We start from the raw sequence: 18,758 nt of genomic DNA, 5'->3' as shown, positions 1-18,758 counted from the left end.
CCTGGTCTATCTTTGTCCTTTTCCATAACTATGCTAAATCTAACTGAATTATGATCAGTACCACCAAAATGCTCTCTGATACCCTTTCCACCTGCCCAGCTTCATTCCCTAAAACTAAGTCCAGAACTGCCCTTCTCTTGTTGGACTTGCTACGTACTGGCTAAAACAGTTCTCCTGAATGCATTTTAAGAATTCAGTGCCCTCTATACATTTTACACTGATTTGATCCTAGTTAATATTAGGGTAGTTGAAATCCCCTACTATTACTGCCCTATTGTTTTTGCACTTCTCAGAAATGTGCCTACATATTTGCTCTTCTATCTCCCTCTGACTATTTGAGGGTCTGTAGTCCACTCCCAGCAGTGTAATTGCCCCTTTTTTGTTCTGCAGTTCAACCCATATACCCTCATTTGATGATTCTTCCAATATATCATCCCCCCTCACAGCTGTAATTGTTTCTTTAACCAATATTGCGACCCCCTCCTTTTTCATCCCCCTCTCTATCTCTTCTGCAAACCCTGTAACCAGGAATGTTAAGCTGCCATTCCTGCCCTTATTTCAGCCATGTCTCAGTAATAGACGTGTCTATCTGTGCCCTCAGCTCATCTGCCTTATTCCCTAGACTCCTTGCATTGAAGTATATACTATTTAGCACTGCCAAACTCCTTTGTTGTCTATTTTCTAGCCTTTTTTTCCTCTGCCTTCCAAACTCACTCACTAATTTACTGCCTTCCATTTCCAGCTTTGCATCTCTCTCCCTTCTGAATCTACATTCAAATTCCCATCCCCCTGCCAAGCTAGTTTAAACCCTCCCCAACAGCACTAGCAAACCTCTCCACGAGGATATTGATACCGGCACTGTTGAGGTGTAACCCGTCCGGCTTGTACAGGTCCCACCTCCCCCAGAAACAGTCCCAATGCCTCAGGAATCTAAAGCTCTCCCTTCTGCACCAACTCTCCAGCCACACATTCATCTGCTCTATCCTCCTGTTTCTGTACTCACTAGCACGTGGCACCGGGAGTAATCCGGAGATTACTACCTTTGAGGTCCTGCTTTTTAATCTCTTTCCTAGCTCCCTAAAATCTGCCTGTAGGACCCCATCACTCTTTCTACCTATGTCATTGGTACCGATATGAACCAAGACCTCTGGCTGTTCACCCTCCCCCCTCAAAATGTCCTGCAGCTATTCAGGGACATCCTTGATCCTGGCACCAGGGAGGCAGCATACCATCCTGCAGTCACTTCTACAGCCACAGAAACGCCTGTCTGTTCCCCTAACTATCGAATCCCCTTCCACTATTACTTTTCTGACCTTCCTCCTTCCCCCACGCCATCCCCCCCCCCACCCCATGTACAGCTGGGCCACCCATGGTACCGTAATTAGTGCAGATTTGATCTCTGATAGATGCATTGTATAGTAATCTGGGATGTTATGACTAAGGTTATCCACCAGTTGGTGCTGTAGCCAATGCTGCTGCTAAGGTCAGGGGTTGCTTCCTGTTAAGGTCAGGGGTTAGCTTCTTGCTAAGGTCAGCAAAGGTGCAATGCTTGGAAGCAGGCCTGCCTGGTTGCCTCTCAGTCGTTCAATAAAGCACTCGTATTAATCCTCATACCTTGCCTCTTCGAGATCTTTGTCTCACTACATGGATTTATCACACATTGGCCTAGAAATTCAGTTGGGCGCGCCAGCCGTTAGCGCCTTAGGAGGAGTAGATCTCGAGCGCTAGGTGCTTAGCGCCCGGGTGCAGCGCGATCTGCGCCTCGCCCCAACTTCAGTAGACATTTAGCGCCGGCGCAAAGTCTTAGCGCGCGCCCTGCTGCGCGCGCAGATCATGACGTCATTTCGTCGTGCAACGCCCTTTGTGCGCCCGGAACCGGAACTTCACTCGCGCCGCCCCATTGTGCGCCGGGCGGCCCTAACGACTGTGAAGTGGAACGGTACACAGCCGAGGCGGGCCGCGGGGAGCGCAAATTAAAGGGCACTCCTGCAGTAGAAAAGGCAGCCGTTTTGCAACACTTTGTGAGAGACAAAGATGATGATGATGATGATGATGATGATGGAGGAGGAGGAGGTGGAGGAGGTGGAGGTGGTGGTGGTGGTGGTGGTGGTGTGCCGGTACCACATAACAAACTGATGGAGAGAAGCCCTCCCCAACAACACAAATACAGCAGTCTCGGCCTTTCAAAAAACCAAATCCATCCTCCCCCTTTAAGAGCTCACCGGAGCCAGAGTGTCTGCCGTCAATCAGCAGCTCGCCGCACCTGCCCTGCGCCCACCTTCCGGTGTTAGCGCCTGGGCCGCCGGCTTAGCGCCTAAAGAGAGCCGTGCATTGCCAGTTTTAGCGCTCGAGCAAACTCTTAGGGCGAAGCTAATGAATATCGGGGAAGTGGCCTCGAATTTGCGCCGGGCGTAAACTTTAGCGGCCACCCGACTTTACCGCCCCTAAAGTGGCTATAATGAATTTGTAGGCCCGTTGTGTTTTCATATATATATCTCCCAGGTAGGTCTCCGCTACCCCTACTAAACTGCACTTTTTCTTCAGCATGTATTTCACCATTGAATTCTGAGAGAGATGTTGTCCCACCATGTGCACATACTCATTTGTTCAATTAACAACAAATTGAGTTGGGACCAGGTTTCATCCTCCATTCTGTAGTTAAAACTCAGTGTTGCTACTGTATAAATGACAACTTTGCATAAAAGTTACTTAAACACGATGTTGGTACAATAACATTATTAGGTAGAAAGTCAATATTATGTAGAAAGTACTTACTGGTTACATTCAGCTGGGTTCCATTTCCATAGACTTTTCCCCAAATGCCACAGATATAAACAGCGGAGTCACTGCGCTCCAGGTCTCTGATGGTCAGAGTGTAGCTGTTACTGGCAACATATCTGGAAAGCTGAAACCGCTCAGAGAGGCCGGGTGTCCGGTAAACACTGCCATCTATAGAAAGACTTAATATGTGATTCTTATCTGGTGAGAGGTACCAATGTACATCATATTTGTCCACACGGTCATTCACATTGCTGCTCTCCAAGGCACACCGAAACTGCACCGTTTGACCCTCGGAATCCTTCACAACCCCTGGAGACTGGATAAGAACCGGACTTGTCTTTAGACCTGCGAATAGTAAATAACTGAAGATCAGAACAGATCAGGAACCACAAAACATAATAACATGAAACGGAAGCTATTATAAAATCTCCTGTATGTTTACGAATGGATATTGTGTATTATCAGTAATTTATAGCCTAGTTGTTTTAAACATCCCTCTTCCACATTGCACTGCACTGGCCGGCAATCCACAGTCAGCCCCAAAGCACACACACTGCAACTGAACTCAGGCCTGCTGCTGGACAGGTTCCTCGCACCATTACTGTGGAGCCTGGTATTAAAAGGAGCAGAAACTCAGGGGGGAAGCTGCCAGTTTCAGTGATATTTCACCACACCCAGCACAAGATTCGGATGTAGGTTGAGATAAAGAAGGCCCTCGGCCCATTCAATCTCATCCTTCCGGAATTCCAATGTTACCTTGGCCCCATCGCAGCATCCAGCTGTTTATTAAACCCGTCCACTGTTCTGGTCTCTCCTGGTAACCAATTCCAGCTTTGGATTACCATCTTCAAAGAAATCTGTCCTAAACTTGGCCTTTATAATCCTGACTGCGCCCTCCTGCCCTGGCTCTATCTGAAAGGATTGTTCTGGGTTTACTTTAACTTCCTGCCGAGCAAGTGTTGTCCTACCCGTGGACACACCGACTACCAAAATCTACTCACCCTCCCCCGGACCTACTCCCCTCCCCCCGATCTACCCCCTTACCTCCGATCTACCCACTCCCCCCGATCTACCCCCTCCTGCGATCTACCCCCTCCCCCCAATCTACCCCCTCCACGCGATCTAGGCCCTCCCCCTGATCTACCTCCTCCCCGCGATCTACCCCCTCCCCCCGATCTACCCCCCTCCCCGCGATCTAGCCCCTCCCCCCGATCTACCTCCTCCCCGCGATCTACCCCCTCCCCGCGATCTACCCCCTCCCCCCGATCTACCCCCTCCCCGCGATCTAGCCCCTCCCCCCGATCTACCCCGCTCCACGCGATTTACCCCCCCTCCCCCCGATCTATCCCCTCCCCGCGATCTACCCCTTCCCCCCGATCTACCCCGCTCCCCCCGATCTACCCCCTCCCCGTGATCTACCCCCCTCTCCGCGATCTACCCCCTCCCCCCCCGGTCTACCCCCTCCCCCCGATCTACCCCCCTCCCCGCGATCTACCCACTTCCCCACGATCTACCCACTTCCCCCCGATCTACCCCGCTCCCCCCGATCTACCCCCTCCCCGCGATCTACCCCCCTCTCCGCGATCTACACCCTCCCCCCCCGGTCTACCCCCTCCCCGCGATCTACCCCCTCCCCACGATCTACCCACTTCCCCGCGATCTACCCCCTCCCCGTGATCTACCCCACTCCCCGCGATCTACCCCCTCCCCGCGATCTACCCCCTCCCCGTGATCTACCCTCTCCCCGCGGTCTACTCCTTCCCCGCGATCTACCCCCTCCCCGCGATCTACTCCTTCCCCGCGATCTACTCCTTCCCCGCGATCTACCCCCTCCCCACGGTCTACCCCCTCCCCGCGGTCTACCCCCTCCCCCCGATCTAATCCTCCCCCCCGTGATCTGCCCCCACCAGATTTCAGAAACTTGTTCTAAACTTGAAAAAACCAGAAACTCGAACATGAAAAAATACTCCATCAGTTTCACACAAGGAAACCTTACAGAGAAATTCTCAACTGAAGAGGTGACTGTAAAATAAAGTTGTACGAAGAATATGTTTGAATTACAGCCGATCTGTCTTTTCAGCATAAACTGGTGGATTGTGTTTGGCAATGGTTGAACGGTAAGTCGCTAAACCACACTGGTTGTGGATCAGGTGACTACTCGCGGGGGTGGTCATGATGACCTGATCTCAGTCAGGGCTGTACAGGTCCTGGAGCTCCCTCAGCATTTTGAGTTTGCTGAGAATGAGCAAGGCTCCCACTCCTTATCGATAGCAAAATACTGCAGCTGCTGAAAATCCGAAATAACAAGCGAAAATGCTGGAAAAACTCAACAGGTCAAGCAACATCCGTGGAGAGAAATTTGAGTTGACGTTTCGGGTCGGAACTCTTTTTCAAAACTGGAAAGAAAAGAAAATAGCTCGAAGGCAGGACTGCGATCGAACAAATGATGTAAAAGAGACAATAAAAGGTATTCGAAACCAGACGAGATGGTAAGAGGCCGGTGGAGACAAAAGACAGCTGAGATTAGGTGTGAATTGTACTAGCAAGTAAGAGACAGCTGCCAGAAACAAAAGGAAAGGGGGCGGAGGGGAAAGGAAGACCCAAAACAAAGGGGTGGAAAAAATTATAAGTAAAAAAGTAATAGGGGCCGAGGTTATGATCTGAAATTGTTGAACTCGATATTGAGTCCGGAAGGCTGCAGACTGCCTAATCGGAAGATGAGGTGCTGCTCCTCGAGTTTACGTTGAGCTTCCGTGGAACAATACAAAAGGCCAAGGACAGTGAGGTCCGAGTGGGAATGGAGCGGTGAATTAAAATAACAGGCGACCGGAAGCTCGGGGTCCCCCTTACGGACTGAACGGAGGTGTTCCGCAAAGCGGCCACCCAATCTGCGTTTGGTCTCCCCAATGTAGAGGAGACCACATCGTGAGCAGCGAATACAGTATACTAGATTGCAAGAAGTGCAAGTAAATCGCTGTTTCACCTGGAAGGTGTGTTTGGGGCCCTGGACAGTGGGAAGGGGGGAGGCATAGGGGCAGGTGTTACATCTCCTGCGCTTGCACGGGAAGATGCCAGGCGAAGGGGAAGGGCTGTTTGGGGTGATAGAGGAGTGGACTAGGGTGTCTCGGAGGGAGCGGTCCCTACGGAATGCGGAAAGGGGAGGGGAGGGGAAGATACATTTGGTGGTGGGATCACTTTGGAGGTAGCGGAAATGGCGGAGGATGATCCGTTGAATGTGGAGGCTGGTGGGGTGAAAGGTGAGGACAAGGGGAACCCTATCGTGGTTCCGGGAGGGAGGGGCAGGGGTGAGGGCAGAAGTGCGGGAGATAGAATGGACATGGTCGAGGGCCGTGTCAACCACGGTAGAGCGGAATCCTCGGTTGCAGAAAAAGGAAGACATGTCGGAAGCACTGGTGTGGAAGGTGGCATCGTCGGCGCAGATACGGCGGAGATGGAGAAACTGGGAGAATGGAATAGAGTCCTTACAGGAGGCGGGGTGGTTGGAAGTGTAGTCCAGGTAGCTGTGGGAGTCAGTGGGCTTGTAGTGAATATTGGTCGATAACCTATCCCCAGAGATGGAGACAGAGAAGTCAAGGAAGGGAAGGGAAGAGTCAGAGATGGACCATGTAAAGGTGAGGGAAGGGTGGAAATTGGAGGCAAAGTGAATGAAATTGTCTAGTTCGGGGCGCGAGCAGGAAACGGCACCGATACAGTCATCAATGTATCGGAAAAAGAGCTGAGGGAGGGGACCTGAGTAGGACTGGAACAAAGATTGTTCAACATATCTCACGAAAAGGCAGGCATAGCTAGGACTCATGCGTGTACCCATAGCAACACCTTTGATTTGGAGGAAATGAGTGGAGTTAAAGGAGAAGTTGTTCAATGTGAGAACAAGTTCAGCCAGGCGGAGGAGGGTGGTGGTAGAAGCGGGCTGTGCGGGGTTGGGGAACTATGAGGTTGGTGGCAGCGGGGGGAAGATCTCCAGAGGAGATGAGGTCAGTGACAGTCTTGGAAACGGTGGTTTGATGTTCGGTAGTGGGGTCATGGTCCAGGTGGAGGTAGGAGGAGGTGTCGGAGAGTTGGCGTTCAGCTTCCGCTAGGTCAGTTCGCCAAACAACAACAGCACCACCCTTGTCAGCGGGTTTAATGACAATGTCGGGGTAGTTCTGTTGTTGTTTGGCGAACTGACCTCTACCTAGCGGAAGCTGAACACCAACTCTCCGACACCTCCTCCTACCTCCACCTGGACCATGACCCCACTACCGAACATCAAGCCACCATTTCCAAGACTGTCACTGACCTCATCTCCTCTGGAGATCTTCCCCCTGCTGCCACCAAACTCATAGTTCCCCAACCCTGCACAGCCCGCTTCTACCTCCTTCCCAAGATCCACAAACAGGACTGTCCTGGTAGACACATCGTTTCAGCCTGTTCTTGCCCCACGGAACTTATCTCTTCCTATCTCGACTCTATCGTTTCTCCCCTTGTCCAGTCTCTTCCCACCTACATCCGCGACTCTTCGGATGCCCTCCGCCACTTTAACAGTTTCCAGTTTCCTGGCCCCAACCGCTTCCTTTTCACCATGGACGTACAATCCCTCTACACCTCCACCCTCCACCAGGATGGCCTGAGGGCACTCCGCTTCTTCCTTGAACAGAGGCCCGTCCATTCCCCATCCACCACCACCCTCCTCCGCCTGGCTGAACTTGTTCTCACATTGAACAACTTCTCCTTTAACTCCACTCATTTCCTCCAAATCAAAGGTGTTGCTATGGGTACCCACATGGGTCCTAGCTATGCCTGCCTTTTCGTGGGATATGTTGAACAATCTTTGTTCCAGTCCTACTCAGGTCCCCTCCCTCACATCTTTTTCCGATACATTGATGACTGTATCTGTGCCGTTTCCTGCTCTCGCCCCGAACTAGACAATTTCATTCACTTTGCCTCCAATTTCCACCCTTCCCTCACCTTCACATGGTCCATCTCTGACCCTTCCCTTACCTTCCTCGACTTCTCCGTCTCCATCTCTGGGGATAGGTTATCGACCAATATTCACTGCAAGTCCACTGACTCCCACAGCTACCTGGACTACACTTCCTCCCACCCCGCCTCCTGTAAGGACTCTATTCCATTCTCCCAGTTTCTCCATCTCCGCCGTATCTGCTCCGAAGATGCCTCCTTCTACACCAATGCTTCCGACATGTCTTCCTTTTTCCGCAATCGAGGATTCCCGTCTACCGTGGTTGACATGGCCCTCGACCGTGTCCGTTCTATCTCCCGCACTTCTGCCCTCACCCCTGCCCCTCCCTCCCGGAACCACGATAGGGTTCCCCTTGTCCTCACCTTTCACCCCACCAGCCTCCACATTCAACGGATCATCCTCCGCCATTTCCGCTACCTCCAAAGTGATGCTACCACCAAATGTATCGTCCCCTCCCCTTTCAGCATTCCGTAGGGACCGCTCCCTCCGAGACACCCTAGTCCACTCCTCTATCACCCCAAACGGCCCTTCCCCTTCGCCTGGCACCTTCCCATACAAGCGCGGGAGATGTAACACCTGCCCCTATACCTCCCCCCTTCCCACTGTCCAGGGCCCCAAACAACCCTCCCAGGTGAAACAGCGATTTACTTGTACTTCTTGCAATCTAGTATACTATATTCGCTGCTCACGATGCGGTCTCCTCTACATTGGGGAGACCAAACGCAGATTGGGTGACCGCTTTGTGGAACACCTCCGTTCAGTCCGTAAGGGTGACCCCGAGCTTCCGGTCACCTGTCATTTTAATTCACCACTCCATTCCCACTCGGACCTCACCGTCCTTGGCCTCTTGTATTGTTCCACGGAAGCTCAACGTAAACTCGAGGAACAGCACCTCATCTTCCGATTAGGCACTTTACAGCCTTCCGGACTCAATATCGAGTTCAACAATTTCAGATCATAACCTCGGCCCCTATTACTTTTTTACTTATAATTTTTTCCACCCCTTTGTTTTGGGTCTTCCTTTCCCCTCCGCCCCCTTTCCTTTTGTTTCTGGCAGCTGTCTCTTACCTGCTAGTACAATTCACACCTAATCTCAGCTGTCTTTTGTCTCCACCGGCCTATTACCATCTCGTCTGGTTTCGAATACCTTTTATTGTCTCTTTAACTTCTTTTGTTCGATCGCAGTCCTGCCTTCGATCTACTTTCTTTTCTTTCCAGTTTTGAAAAAGGGTTCCGACCTGAAACGTCAACTCAAATTTCTCTCCACAGATTTTCTCTTGTTATTTCCCACTCCTTATCGTTGTGTAGTAACCATACTAGAAATGTACATGTGCGAGAGGAAAGCTCTTTCATTCATCCTGTGCTCTAATCCTGGAACACTCCTCCTCAAGGCTCCGGTGGGACTAATTGTCATTTGGCCCAAACCCAACAGGCATCCGGGACTTGTGGAAGTGAACCCAGCAAGGAGGCAGTGCCTTCAGGAAAGGAGGAGGCTTGGGGAGAAAATGTGAAACAAAGAGAAAGAGATCGGGCTCTCTACAATGCTTAACTCTGAATGTCACAATGTTTGGATTTGCTTTAAGCAGTGTTTGTAGGGCCGGGCGTTGGACAGTTCCTCACATGTCCAAAAACTGGGTGTTAACTCCTGGGAGAGATGGAGAGGTCAGAGTTACTAACGGACATCTCCCAGTGAGCAGAATAAAACAGTAGAATCTGCTCCCCCCGCCCCACCCCCACCCTGCAACCCCCCCACTCCCCCCCACTCACCCCGCTACACCCACTCCCCCCGCTGCCCCCACTCCCCCCCACCCTGCTCTCCCCCCACCCTGCTCCCCCCACCCCACCCTGCTCCCCCTCCCCACCCTGCCCTCCCCACCCTGCACCCCCACCCCACCCTGCTCCCCCTCCCCACCCTGCACCCCCTCCCCCCACCCTGCAACCCCCCACCCTGCTTCCCCTGCTCCCCCCACCCTGCAACCCCCCACCCTGCTCCCCCTGCCCCACCCCCACCCTGCAAACCCCCACCCTGCTCCCCCTGCCCCACCCCCATCCTGCACCCCCCCAACCTGCTCCCCCCTCCACCCTGCTCCCCCCGCCCCACCCCACTCTGCTCCCCCCAACCCTGTTCCCCCCCACCCTGCCCCCCCACCCTGCTCCCCCCTCCCCACCCTGCCCCCCCACCCTGCTCCCCCCTCCCCACCCTGCTCCCCCTCCCCACCCTGCTCCCCCCTCCCCACCCTGCTCCCCCCTCCCCACCCTGCTCCCCCTCCCCACCCTGCTCCCCCCTCCCCACCCTGCTCCCCCTCCCCACCCTGCTCCCCCCTCCCCACCCTGCTCCCCCCTCCCCACCCTGCTCCCCCCTCCCTGCTCCCCCCCTCCCCACCCTGCTCCCCCCTCCCCACCCTGCTCCCCCTCCCCACCCTGCTCCCCCCTCCCCAACCTGCTCCCCCCCTCCCCACCCTGCTCTCCCCCCACCCTGCTCCCCCTTCCCACCCTGCAACCCCCCCACCCTACACCCCCTCACTCACTCCCACTCACCCTGCTACCCCCACTCCCCCCCCACCCTGCTCCCCCTCCCCCCTCCCCACCCTGCTCCCCCCCCCACCCTGCTCCCCCCCACTCCTCCCGCTACACCCACTCCCCCCGCTACCCCCACTCCCCCCGCCCCACCCCAGCCTGCTCTCCCACCCACCCTGCAACTCCCCCACTCCCCCCCACTCACCCCGCTACACCCACTCCCTCCCGCTACCCCTGCTCTCCCCCCAACCCTGCAACCCCCCCACCCTGCTCCCCCCTCCGCACTCTGCTCCCCCACCCCACCCTGCTCTCCCCCCCACTCACCCCGCTCACCCCGCTACCCCCACTCCCCAGCCCCACCCCACCCTGCTCTCCCACCCACCCTGGTCCCCCCTCCCCCCTCATCCCACTGCCCCCCCGCTGCCCCCCCACCCTGCTCCCCCCCCACTCCCCCCGCTACAACCATTCGCCCCGCTACCCCCACTCCCCCGCCCCACTCCCCCGCCCCACCCCACCCTGCTCTCTCACCCACCCTGCTTCCCCCCACCCTGCTCCCCGCCCCCCCTGCAGCCCCCCCACTCCCCCCCACCCTGCAACCCCCCCACTCCCCCCCACCCTGCACACCCCTCACTCCACTGCCCCCCCCGCTGCCCCCCCCACCCTGCTCCCCCCACCCTGCTCCCACCTCCCCCTTCCCACCCTGCTCCCCCCTCCCCACCCTGCAAACACCCACTCCCCCCACCCAGCTCCCCCCCACCCATCTCCCCCCCCACCCTGCTCCCCCTCCCCCCACTCCCCTCACCCCACTGCCCCCCCGCCCCACCCCACCCCACCCTGCTCTCCCCCCTCACCCTGCTACCCCCTCCCCCCACTCCCCCTCACCCCACTGCCCCCCCGCTGCCCCCCCACCCTGCTCCCCCCACCCTGCTCCCACCTCCCCCACCCCACCCTGCTTTCCCCTCCCCACCCTGCTCCCCCCTCCCTACCCTGCTCCCCCACCCCACCCTGTTCCCCCCCACTCCTCCCGCTCCCCCCACTCCCCCTGCTACCCCCACTCCCTCCCGCTACCCACACTCCCCCACCCCACCCTGCACCCCCTCCCCACCCTGCACCCGCCCCCCACCCTGCTCTCCCCCACACCCTGGTCACCCCTCCCCCCACTCCCCCTCACCCCACTGCCCCCCCGCTGCCCCCCCATCCTGCTCCCCCCCACTCCTCCCGCTACACCCACTCCCCCCGCTACCCCCACTCCCTCCTGCTACCCCCACTCTCCCGCCCCACCCTGCACCCCCTCCCTACCCTGCACCCCCTCCCCACCCTGCTCCCCTCCCCACCCTGCTCCCCCCCACCCTGCTACACCCCCCACCCTGCTACCCCCCTCCCCCCACTCCCACTCCCCCCACTGCCCCCCCACCCTGCTCGCCCCACCCTGCTCCCCCCTCCCCTGCCCCACCCTGCTGCCCCCGCTGCCCCCACTCCCCCGCCCCACCCTGCTCTCCCCTCCCCACCCTGCATCCCTGCCCCACCCCACTGCTCCCCCTCCCCCCCACTGTCGCCCCCTCCCCACCCTGCTCCCCCCCTCCAAGAGATGACCTGCCGGTTACAATCTCAGCTGCAAAAATAAGGAGGAATTTGGATCCCAGCAAGACTGGCAATGTGGTTTATTGCACTAAAACCCAAGGAACCTTTGCTTCTGTTATTCAACTTCCTCTTTGTTAATGAATTGCTTAATAGATATACTGGATGGCAACGACTGAAAAAATCGTTATTTCAAAACAGGTTGGGGAAATATGGGTGTGAAAGAAAAGCTTCTGTCTTCAGGCAACTGAGGCTCTGAGGAAGAGTTTGAACAGCCGGGGATCATTTGCTTTGGAGAAATATTAATAGGCTAGAAATTGGTCATCGCTGCCCCCATCATCCAGGCGGAAAACAGGAGCAAAAATGACCAATTTCGCAGGGTCTGCACTGCAGCCCAAGAACGCCTGAAAACAAACAGAGGATTTTCAGGCATCCGGGACAGCAGCCTAAAACAGGTGTTAGGACCCTTGAGTATGCTAATGACGCTGGCGCCAGTTACATTAAATAAGCAAAAATAAGCAAAAAGCTCCTTATTTGCATATGCAAAGGGTTAATGCCTGTGAATATTTGCTTATGTGGGTCGATGTGAAATTGTGTGGATAACGTTCCTGTGAAGCACCATGGGAGGTTTTATTCCAGTAAAGGTGCTGTGTAAATACAAGTGGTTCTTAGTGAATGGGTTGGGTTGAATTGGGCCACAAACAGGCTGGGCAAACAGGGAGGTGGAGCCCAGCTTCTCCAAGTATTGGCTGAGCGGATTAAACACAAGGAGAACTGGCAGACCCCCAAATTCTGGTTCGAAAACAAATGGAGTTGTGAGCATTAGTGAATAAATGGCAGCAGTGGGAACAGCAACAAATCAGTAAGTTAATGGAACAGTGAGCACGGAATGAACTTCAGGGTCATGGGCTCACTACAATAAATTCATGAAGCAGCAGGCACACCAACAGATGAATGGATTCACGGAGCAACGTTAGTGAATTTACAGAGAATGGGCACACCAGCAAATCAATAAAGTAAGGGAGCAGCTGGCCTCAGTGAACTCATATCCCTTCTTCCCTTTGCCGCCAGTGCTTCCTGCCCCTGAAGCTGTTAACCGACTGTCACTGGTTTCACCAGCGATCTACTTTCAAAGCACTATGAGCAAATGTCATGAATTTGCTGACTATAAGGGCAAGTTCAAAACGCTAAAGGTGGTTTCAGCTACGAAAGAGGTGATTAGTTTGCTATGGCACTTAAACAGTTAATATATATTTGTATAGTATAATCAGTTTATGTTCTTGTAAAGGTTCCTGCTGTTTAAAATCCACTGGTGGCTGAATTTTAATATTGATTGATATATAGATAGATATACATAAATAGGTGTATCCCACTCAATGATGTACACAAACACCCCAATGATGTACACAGACACTTAAAGAAAATATTCTGACTTGTCTTTCTTGGATCCAGAGTGGATGACCTCACACTTACCCAGTATAAAGCCCACCTTTCATAGTTTTGCCCACTCAATTAGTCTGTCTATGTAACTTCCTGTTCCCATCTGCACAACTTACTGTGCCTCCTAACTTAGTGCCATCTGCAAACTTGGATATGCGACTCTCTATCTCTCCATCCAAGTCACTAATATATATGGTGAAAAGCTGAGGCCCAGATACATAAGAACATAAGAAATAGGAGCAGGAGTAGGCCAATCGGCCCCTCGAGCCTGCTCCACCATTCAATAAGATCATGGCTGATCTGATCCTAACCTCAAATCTTCTATCACTCTGCATCCACCCGAACCCATGTGATCTCCCGGGAGAGGCGAAAAACCAGATAAAGACCCAATGGCCAATTTGGGAGAAAAAAATCTAGGAAATTCCTCTCCGACCCATCTAGGTGATCGAAATTCTTCCAGGAGATCACTCTGTCCCTATATTTTCTACAGTACTTACCTTCTGTAAAGGCGATCTCCACCCCAGCCAGGAACAGGAATAAAACCATCTCCTGAAATCTAACACAGAATTAGAACACAGTAGGAGCAGAACCAGGCTCCCTGGAGAACACCACTTGTCACATCCCACCAATCAGAGTGTCGATCAATGTCTCCTACCTCCCAACCAATTACCAACCTATGTCACAAAGTTACCTTCAATTCGGTGCCTTCTCATTTTTGATATTCTGTGCGGAACCTGATCAGGTGCTTTCTGGAAGTCCATGTAGACAACATCCGCAGACACTCCCCTATCCACCCTGCGAGTGACCTCCTAAACACATTCAACTGGGTGAGCCAGACATGGCCGACCCTTCACAATCCATGCTGACTCTCTTTGATAGGCTCAGAATTGTCCGAGTGCTCCGTCGCTCTGTCCCCGATAGATTCCAGCAACTTCCCCACAACTGACATTAAACTGACAGCTCTGGAGTTACTCGGTTTCTGCCTCCCTCCCTTCTTAAAACACCGACTGACATTTCCAATTTTCCAGTCCAAGGACTTTATCCTGATTCTAGAGGACTTTGGAAAATTATGACTAACACATCTGCAGTTTCTTCACCTGTTTCTTGTAATATCCAGGGGTGGAAACCATCAGGTCCTGGAGATTTGTCGACCTTAAGTCCCAATATTTACTCCATTGACATTTTATTACATATATTAATTCAGTAAGTTCTTCTAAACAAATGCAAGGTTTTCATTTATCAAGTCTGCCATTTCCTTCTTATCTATTATAGTCTCGCCTGCACCTGTCTTTATTGGGCCCACATTCCACCTCAGTCACTCTCTCTCTTAATATACTGAGAACTTCTGCTGTTAACTTTGATACTCTTCACAAGCTTTTTTCTGTATTCCTTTTTTGCACCTCTTACTTTCTTTGTATCCCTTTGTTGCTTTATTTCCACTTTGCCGTGCATTTGTGTCAGCCTTTTCTTTTAGCTTATTGCTGTCTCTTACCTCACAGGAGGTGCCAGCCTACTGACAGCTCACCCAAGCGACAGTTCTTCCGAAGTGAATCTGAACAATGCATCTTGGATGGCTTCTCAGCCTTGACGAGCAGTTGAGCCTATTGGTCTCCACAGCCCAGCAGTCACACACACAGATCAGGAGTGGGGTAACTGGGCAGTGGAGCTCAGTGTCACAGCTTACCCTGTATTTGCCCATTGAACCATGAGAAAGCCCAAAATATCTCAAGTCTTAAACATAAGTATCTGACTGCAAAATACCCAACTCACACCGCCCGCCCACAATCGGTAAATCAAACTCAAAAATGTAATCCTGTAAATCCAGAGCCAGGTTGGGTGACCCCACTCTGGGCATTTACTCACCCACTGCGACACAGAGGGTCAGAGTCACGGCTGAGAGCGTCGGGCCAAACATTTCAAACAATCTTACTTTAAAAGATGAAATTCCTGTTCATTCGCACACTGTATAATATGTTACCGTTGATCTTTCAGAGATTGCTGATTGTCACTCAACGTCCTTACATGGTTGTCACAGCTCGAACACAAACCGTATAAAGAGGAAGGAATGACAAGGACCAGTGGGCTGTCCTCTGAAACAAAATATTCACACATCATCAAACCAGCAGCCAAACTAATACAAAAGCGAAATGCTGCGGATGCTGGAAATCTGAAATAAAAACAGAAAATGCTGCAAATCCTCAGCAGGTCAGGCAGCATCTGTAGAGAGAGAAACAGAGTTAACGTTTCAGGTCGATGACCCTTCGTCAGAACTGGAAAAAGTTGGAGATGGAACAGGTTTTAAGCAACTGTAGGGGGCAGGGAAAGGGGGGAGGGGAGGAAAGAACAAAAGGGATGGTCTGTGATAGGCTGGAAGGCAGGAGAGATTAAAAGACAAAAGGGATGATGGTGCGAGGCAAAAGGAGATGGTAATGGGACAAGTTAAGAAACAAAAGACGACTCTAGATGAAGTGTAAATGGCAATGGCAGAATGATCGACAGCTGCCAGGTGAAGCAGCCAAACTAGTTTGCACCAATCTCTCTTGAATGCAATGTTTCCCACTTGAGTCGAGAAGCACTGTCTGGGATAGGCTGGATGGACCTGTGGGTCTATTCCTCTCCAGAATTTTCAAATGTTCTTATTGGCCCATTAATTCGGGTCCAAATGCGTGAGTACGGTCTGGGTACTCACGCATCTGGCCGGATGAAATGCCGGCGTTCAGGAAACACCGTGCATGCGGGGAACGCCGGCATTTCCAGTCCTCTGAACGAAGGGGTTCAGAGGCACAGCGCGTGCGACTGCACAGGCAGCGCGTGCGCAGTGAACTTCGTCGATTTCATTCATGGATTCAGTGAGGGTAAGTCCTTACAAGTTACACTTGAAAAAAGCATGTGTAAAGTTGCTCCAAGGCTGCGGAGGAAGATATATTTTATCGTGGAGCTTCTGAAAGAATATTTTTGTTTGGGAAAGGGAGGAAAATTATTTTAAGAAATGCTGAGGTTAGTTTTAAAGTTTAAATTTTTTTTTTTAAACGGGTTTTCAGTACGGTAGGTAGAAGGAGCAATTGTGGCTGTGTGAATTGAATGTGAGAATGAGTGTTCTAAAATGAGTAATGTAACATTTCCAACACTTTTAAGAAAGAAACTTTTCATCAGTAATAAGTAATTATGTATGTATGTCCGCATATATTCCTTTACGTATGTGTATGTATGTTTTATATTCCTTTACTTATGTGTATGAATGTATGTTTTTAATTATGATTTTCCAATAAGTTACTTTCTCTGAAAGTCATAATTAAATACATGCATTCATACACATAAGTAAAGGAATATATACATACACGCAAAGGAATATATACAGACATACATACATAATTACTTAAAAGAACATATTACTGATGAAAAGTTTCTTTCTTAAAAATGTTGGAGTCATTTTCACATTTAATAAACACAGCAAATTCAATTCACATAGCCACAATTGATCCTTCTACCTACAGTACTGAAAACCCATTTTAAAAAACAAAAATAAACTTTAAAACTTACCTCAGCATTTCTTAAAATAACTTTCATCCCTTTCCCAAACAACCGCAGCCTCTGGAGCAACTGTACTCATGCTTTTTTCATGTGTAAGTTGTAAGGACTTGACCTCACTGAAAGCATGAATGAAAGCGGCGAATTTTACTGCGCACGCGCTGCCCGTACAGTCGCACGCGTTCTGCCTCTGAACCCCTTCGTTCAGAGGACAGGAAATGCCGGTTTTCCCCGCATGCGCTGTGCATGCTGAAAACCGGCATTTCCTCTGGACAGACGCGTAAGTACCCCGACCGTACTCGCGCGTTTGGAAGGGAATTACTGGGCCAACATTTTACATGTCAATAAAATGAAAAATTTAACAATTGCACGATTTGCCCCCTCGCATCTGCGACTGAGGGTCCAAGGAGGTGCATTGCGCAACAGGTCATCGTCGTACGTATCCTCACACTGTTCCCTTTCGGGAACTGTATGAAGTGGTGGAAGGATTTCTGGCCACGTTAACACTCCTTCCACGTTAACACTCCTTCCGTGACCATAACCATCTTCATACCAGCCATTAGGGTGGTTAGTCCTATGGCGTGAGGGTTTTACGGGCTCCCACAACCCATCTGAGGGGGGGGGGGCACCCACATCCACGGACGCAAGTATCCCGCTGGATGTCCACCCAGAATTTATAGTTGGAGCTCCGACTCCACTTGCCGGGACTGTCTGGAGCGGGGTTCGAAACCCTACTCCTTCTGGCCCAGCGGCGGGGATGCTTACCGCTACGCAAAAGGCCCACTCTGCGCAAAAGGTGACACCCATACGTTTCCTGCGCCTTTTCCCTCCCCGTGACTGGAGCCCTATGCTGCCACTTGAAAGACCAAGCTATCATCTGTCCTTTTTGCGGCGCCTTTGACTTCTCATTACCAATGATGAGCAGGCGCTGCGCCTCCACCTCGTTGAGGGGATTGCTGAGGTCATTATCAGTTCAATTGTGAGTTCTTTTAAAGCCGTGAATTGTGCTCATTCCAGCCATTTCACGTTGCTAATCGGATTGGGCCTTTGGCGTAGCGGTAGGATCCCCGCCGCTGGGCCAGAAGGAGTAGGGTTTCGAACCCCGTGACGTCAGACGCTGCCCGGGATTCTTCTTTTTCAAACACGAATTCCAGGCGTCCCTGGAGGTGAAATGTCAGCGCGTCGGGTAAGTGCATATACGGGGCTTGCACGCGCGGCAAGCCACCGACCCGAATTACTGGGCCAATATTTCACCAGAAATGGAACATTTGAGAAATCCTCTCACCTGAGCTGAAAATCTGCATCCCTTCCGGCACGTTCCTGCAGTAACTCCGGGGGACGTTTGGTGGAAAGACCACAAATTAGGCCGAGGCCCCAGATATCCAGGTCCTGCCCTTACCTTGGTGGTTCTGCTGGGTCTTGTAAAGGGTGAATCCTCTGCCTGCCCCAAACAAGGGCAGTGATTAGGAGGTAGTGAAGCGAGGGGCTCCCAATGCTGAGGGTTCCGGTATCCCCAGCCTCTCACTCACCGGGCATATCCCAGGCGGCCGGAACCAGTGTATCAGCTGATGTGAGGCCGGGAGTATCAGCTTCTTCCAAGGTGGAAGTGGGGCTGGGAGACTGAGCCTGGTCTCCCCAAGAAAGGAGGTGACATTTCTTTTGAAGTGTCAAGCGTGGTTCAGTGGGCAGTGCTCTCAGCTCTGAGTCAGAAGGTTGTGGGTTCGAGTCCCACTCCGGAGACCTGAGCCCATAATCCAGGCCGACACTCCAGTGCAGTGCTGAGGGAGTGCTGCACTGTCGGAGGTGCCGTCTTTCGGATGAGATGTTAAACCGAGGCCCCGTCTGCTCTCTCAGGTGGATGTAAAAGATCCCACGGCACTAATCGAAGAAGAGAAGGGGAATTCTCCCCAGAGTCCTGGTCAAGATTTATCCC

General features: G+C 52.4%; 1 protein-coding gene across 1 annotated transcript in view; it reads right to left on the bottom strand.

Annotated features, from left to right (window-relative positions):
• Positions 1–18,129, bottom strand: part of LOC147120782 (uncharacterized) — a 45,004-nt gene extending 26,875 nt beyond the window's left edge. The window contains exons 1-2 of the mRNA XM_085977079.1: positions 18,111–18,129; positions 2,776–3,126 (exon numbers count right to left, since the gene is read on the bottom strand). Coding sequence (XP_085833205.1) covers positions 2,776–3,126; positions 18,111–18,129 — 370 coding nt within the window. The remainder of the gene's footprint in view (positions 1–2,775; positions 3,127–18,110) is intronic.
• Between the last annotated feature and the right edge of the window lie 629 nt (positions 18,130–18,758).

The sequence above is a fragment of the Somniosus microcephalus genome, chromosome 3 (assembly GCF_052327205.1).
Source record: "Somniosus microcephalus isolate GS21.2 chromosome 3, FLI_Smic_1.0, whole genome shotgun sequence".
Lineage (NCBI taxonomy): Eukaryota > Metazoa > Chordata > Chondrichthyes > Squaliformes > Somniosidae > Somniosus > Somniosus microcephalus.
The sequence above is the reverse complement of the archived record's forward strand: the minus strand, read 5'-3'. Positions and strand labels throughout refer to the sequence as shown.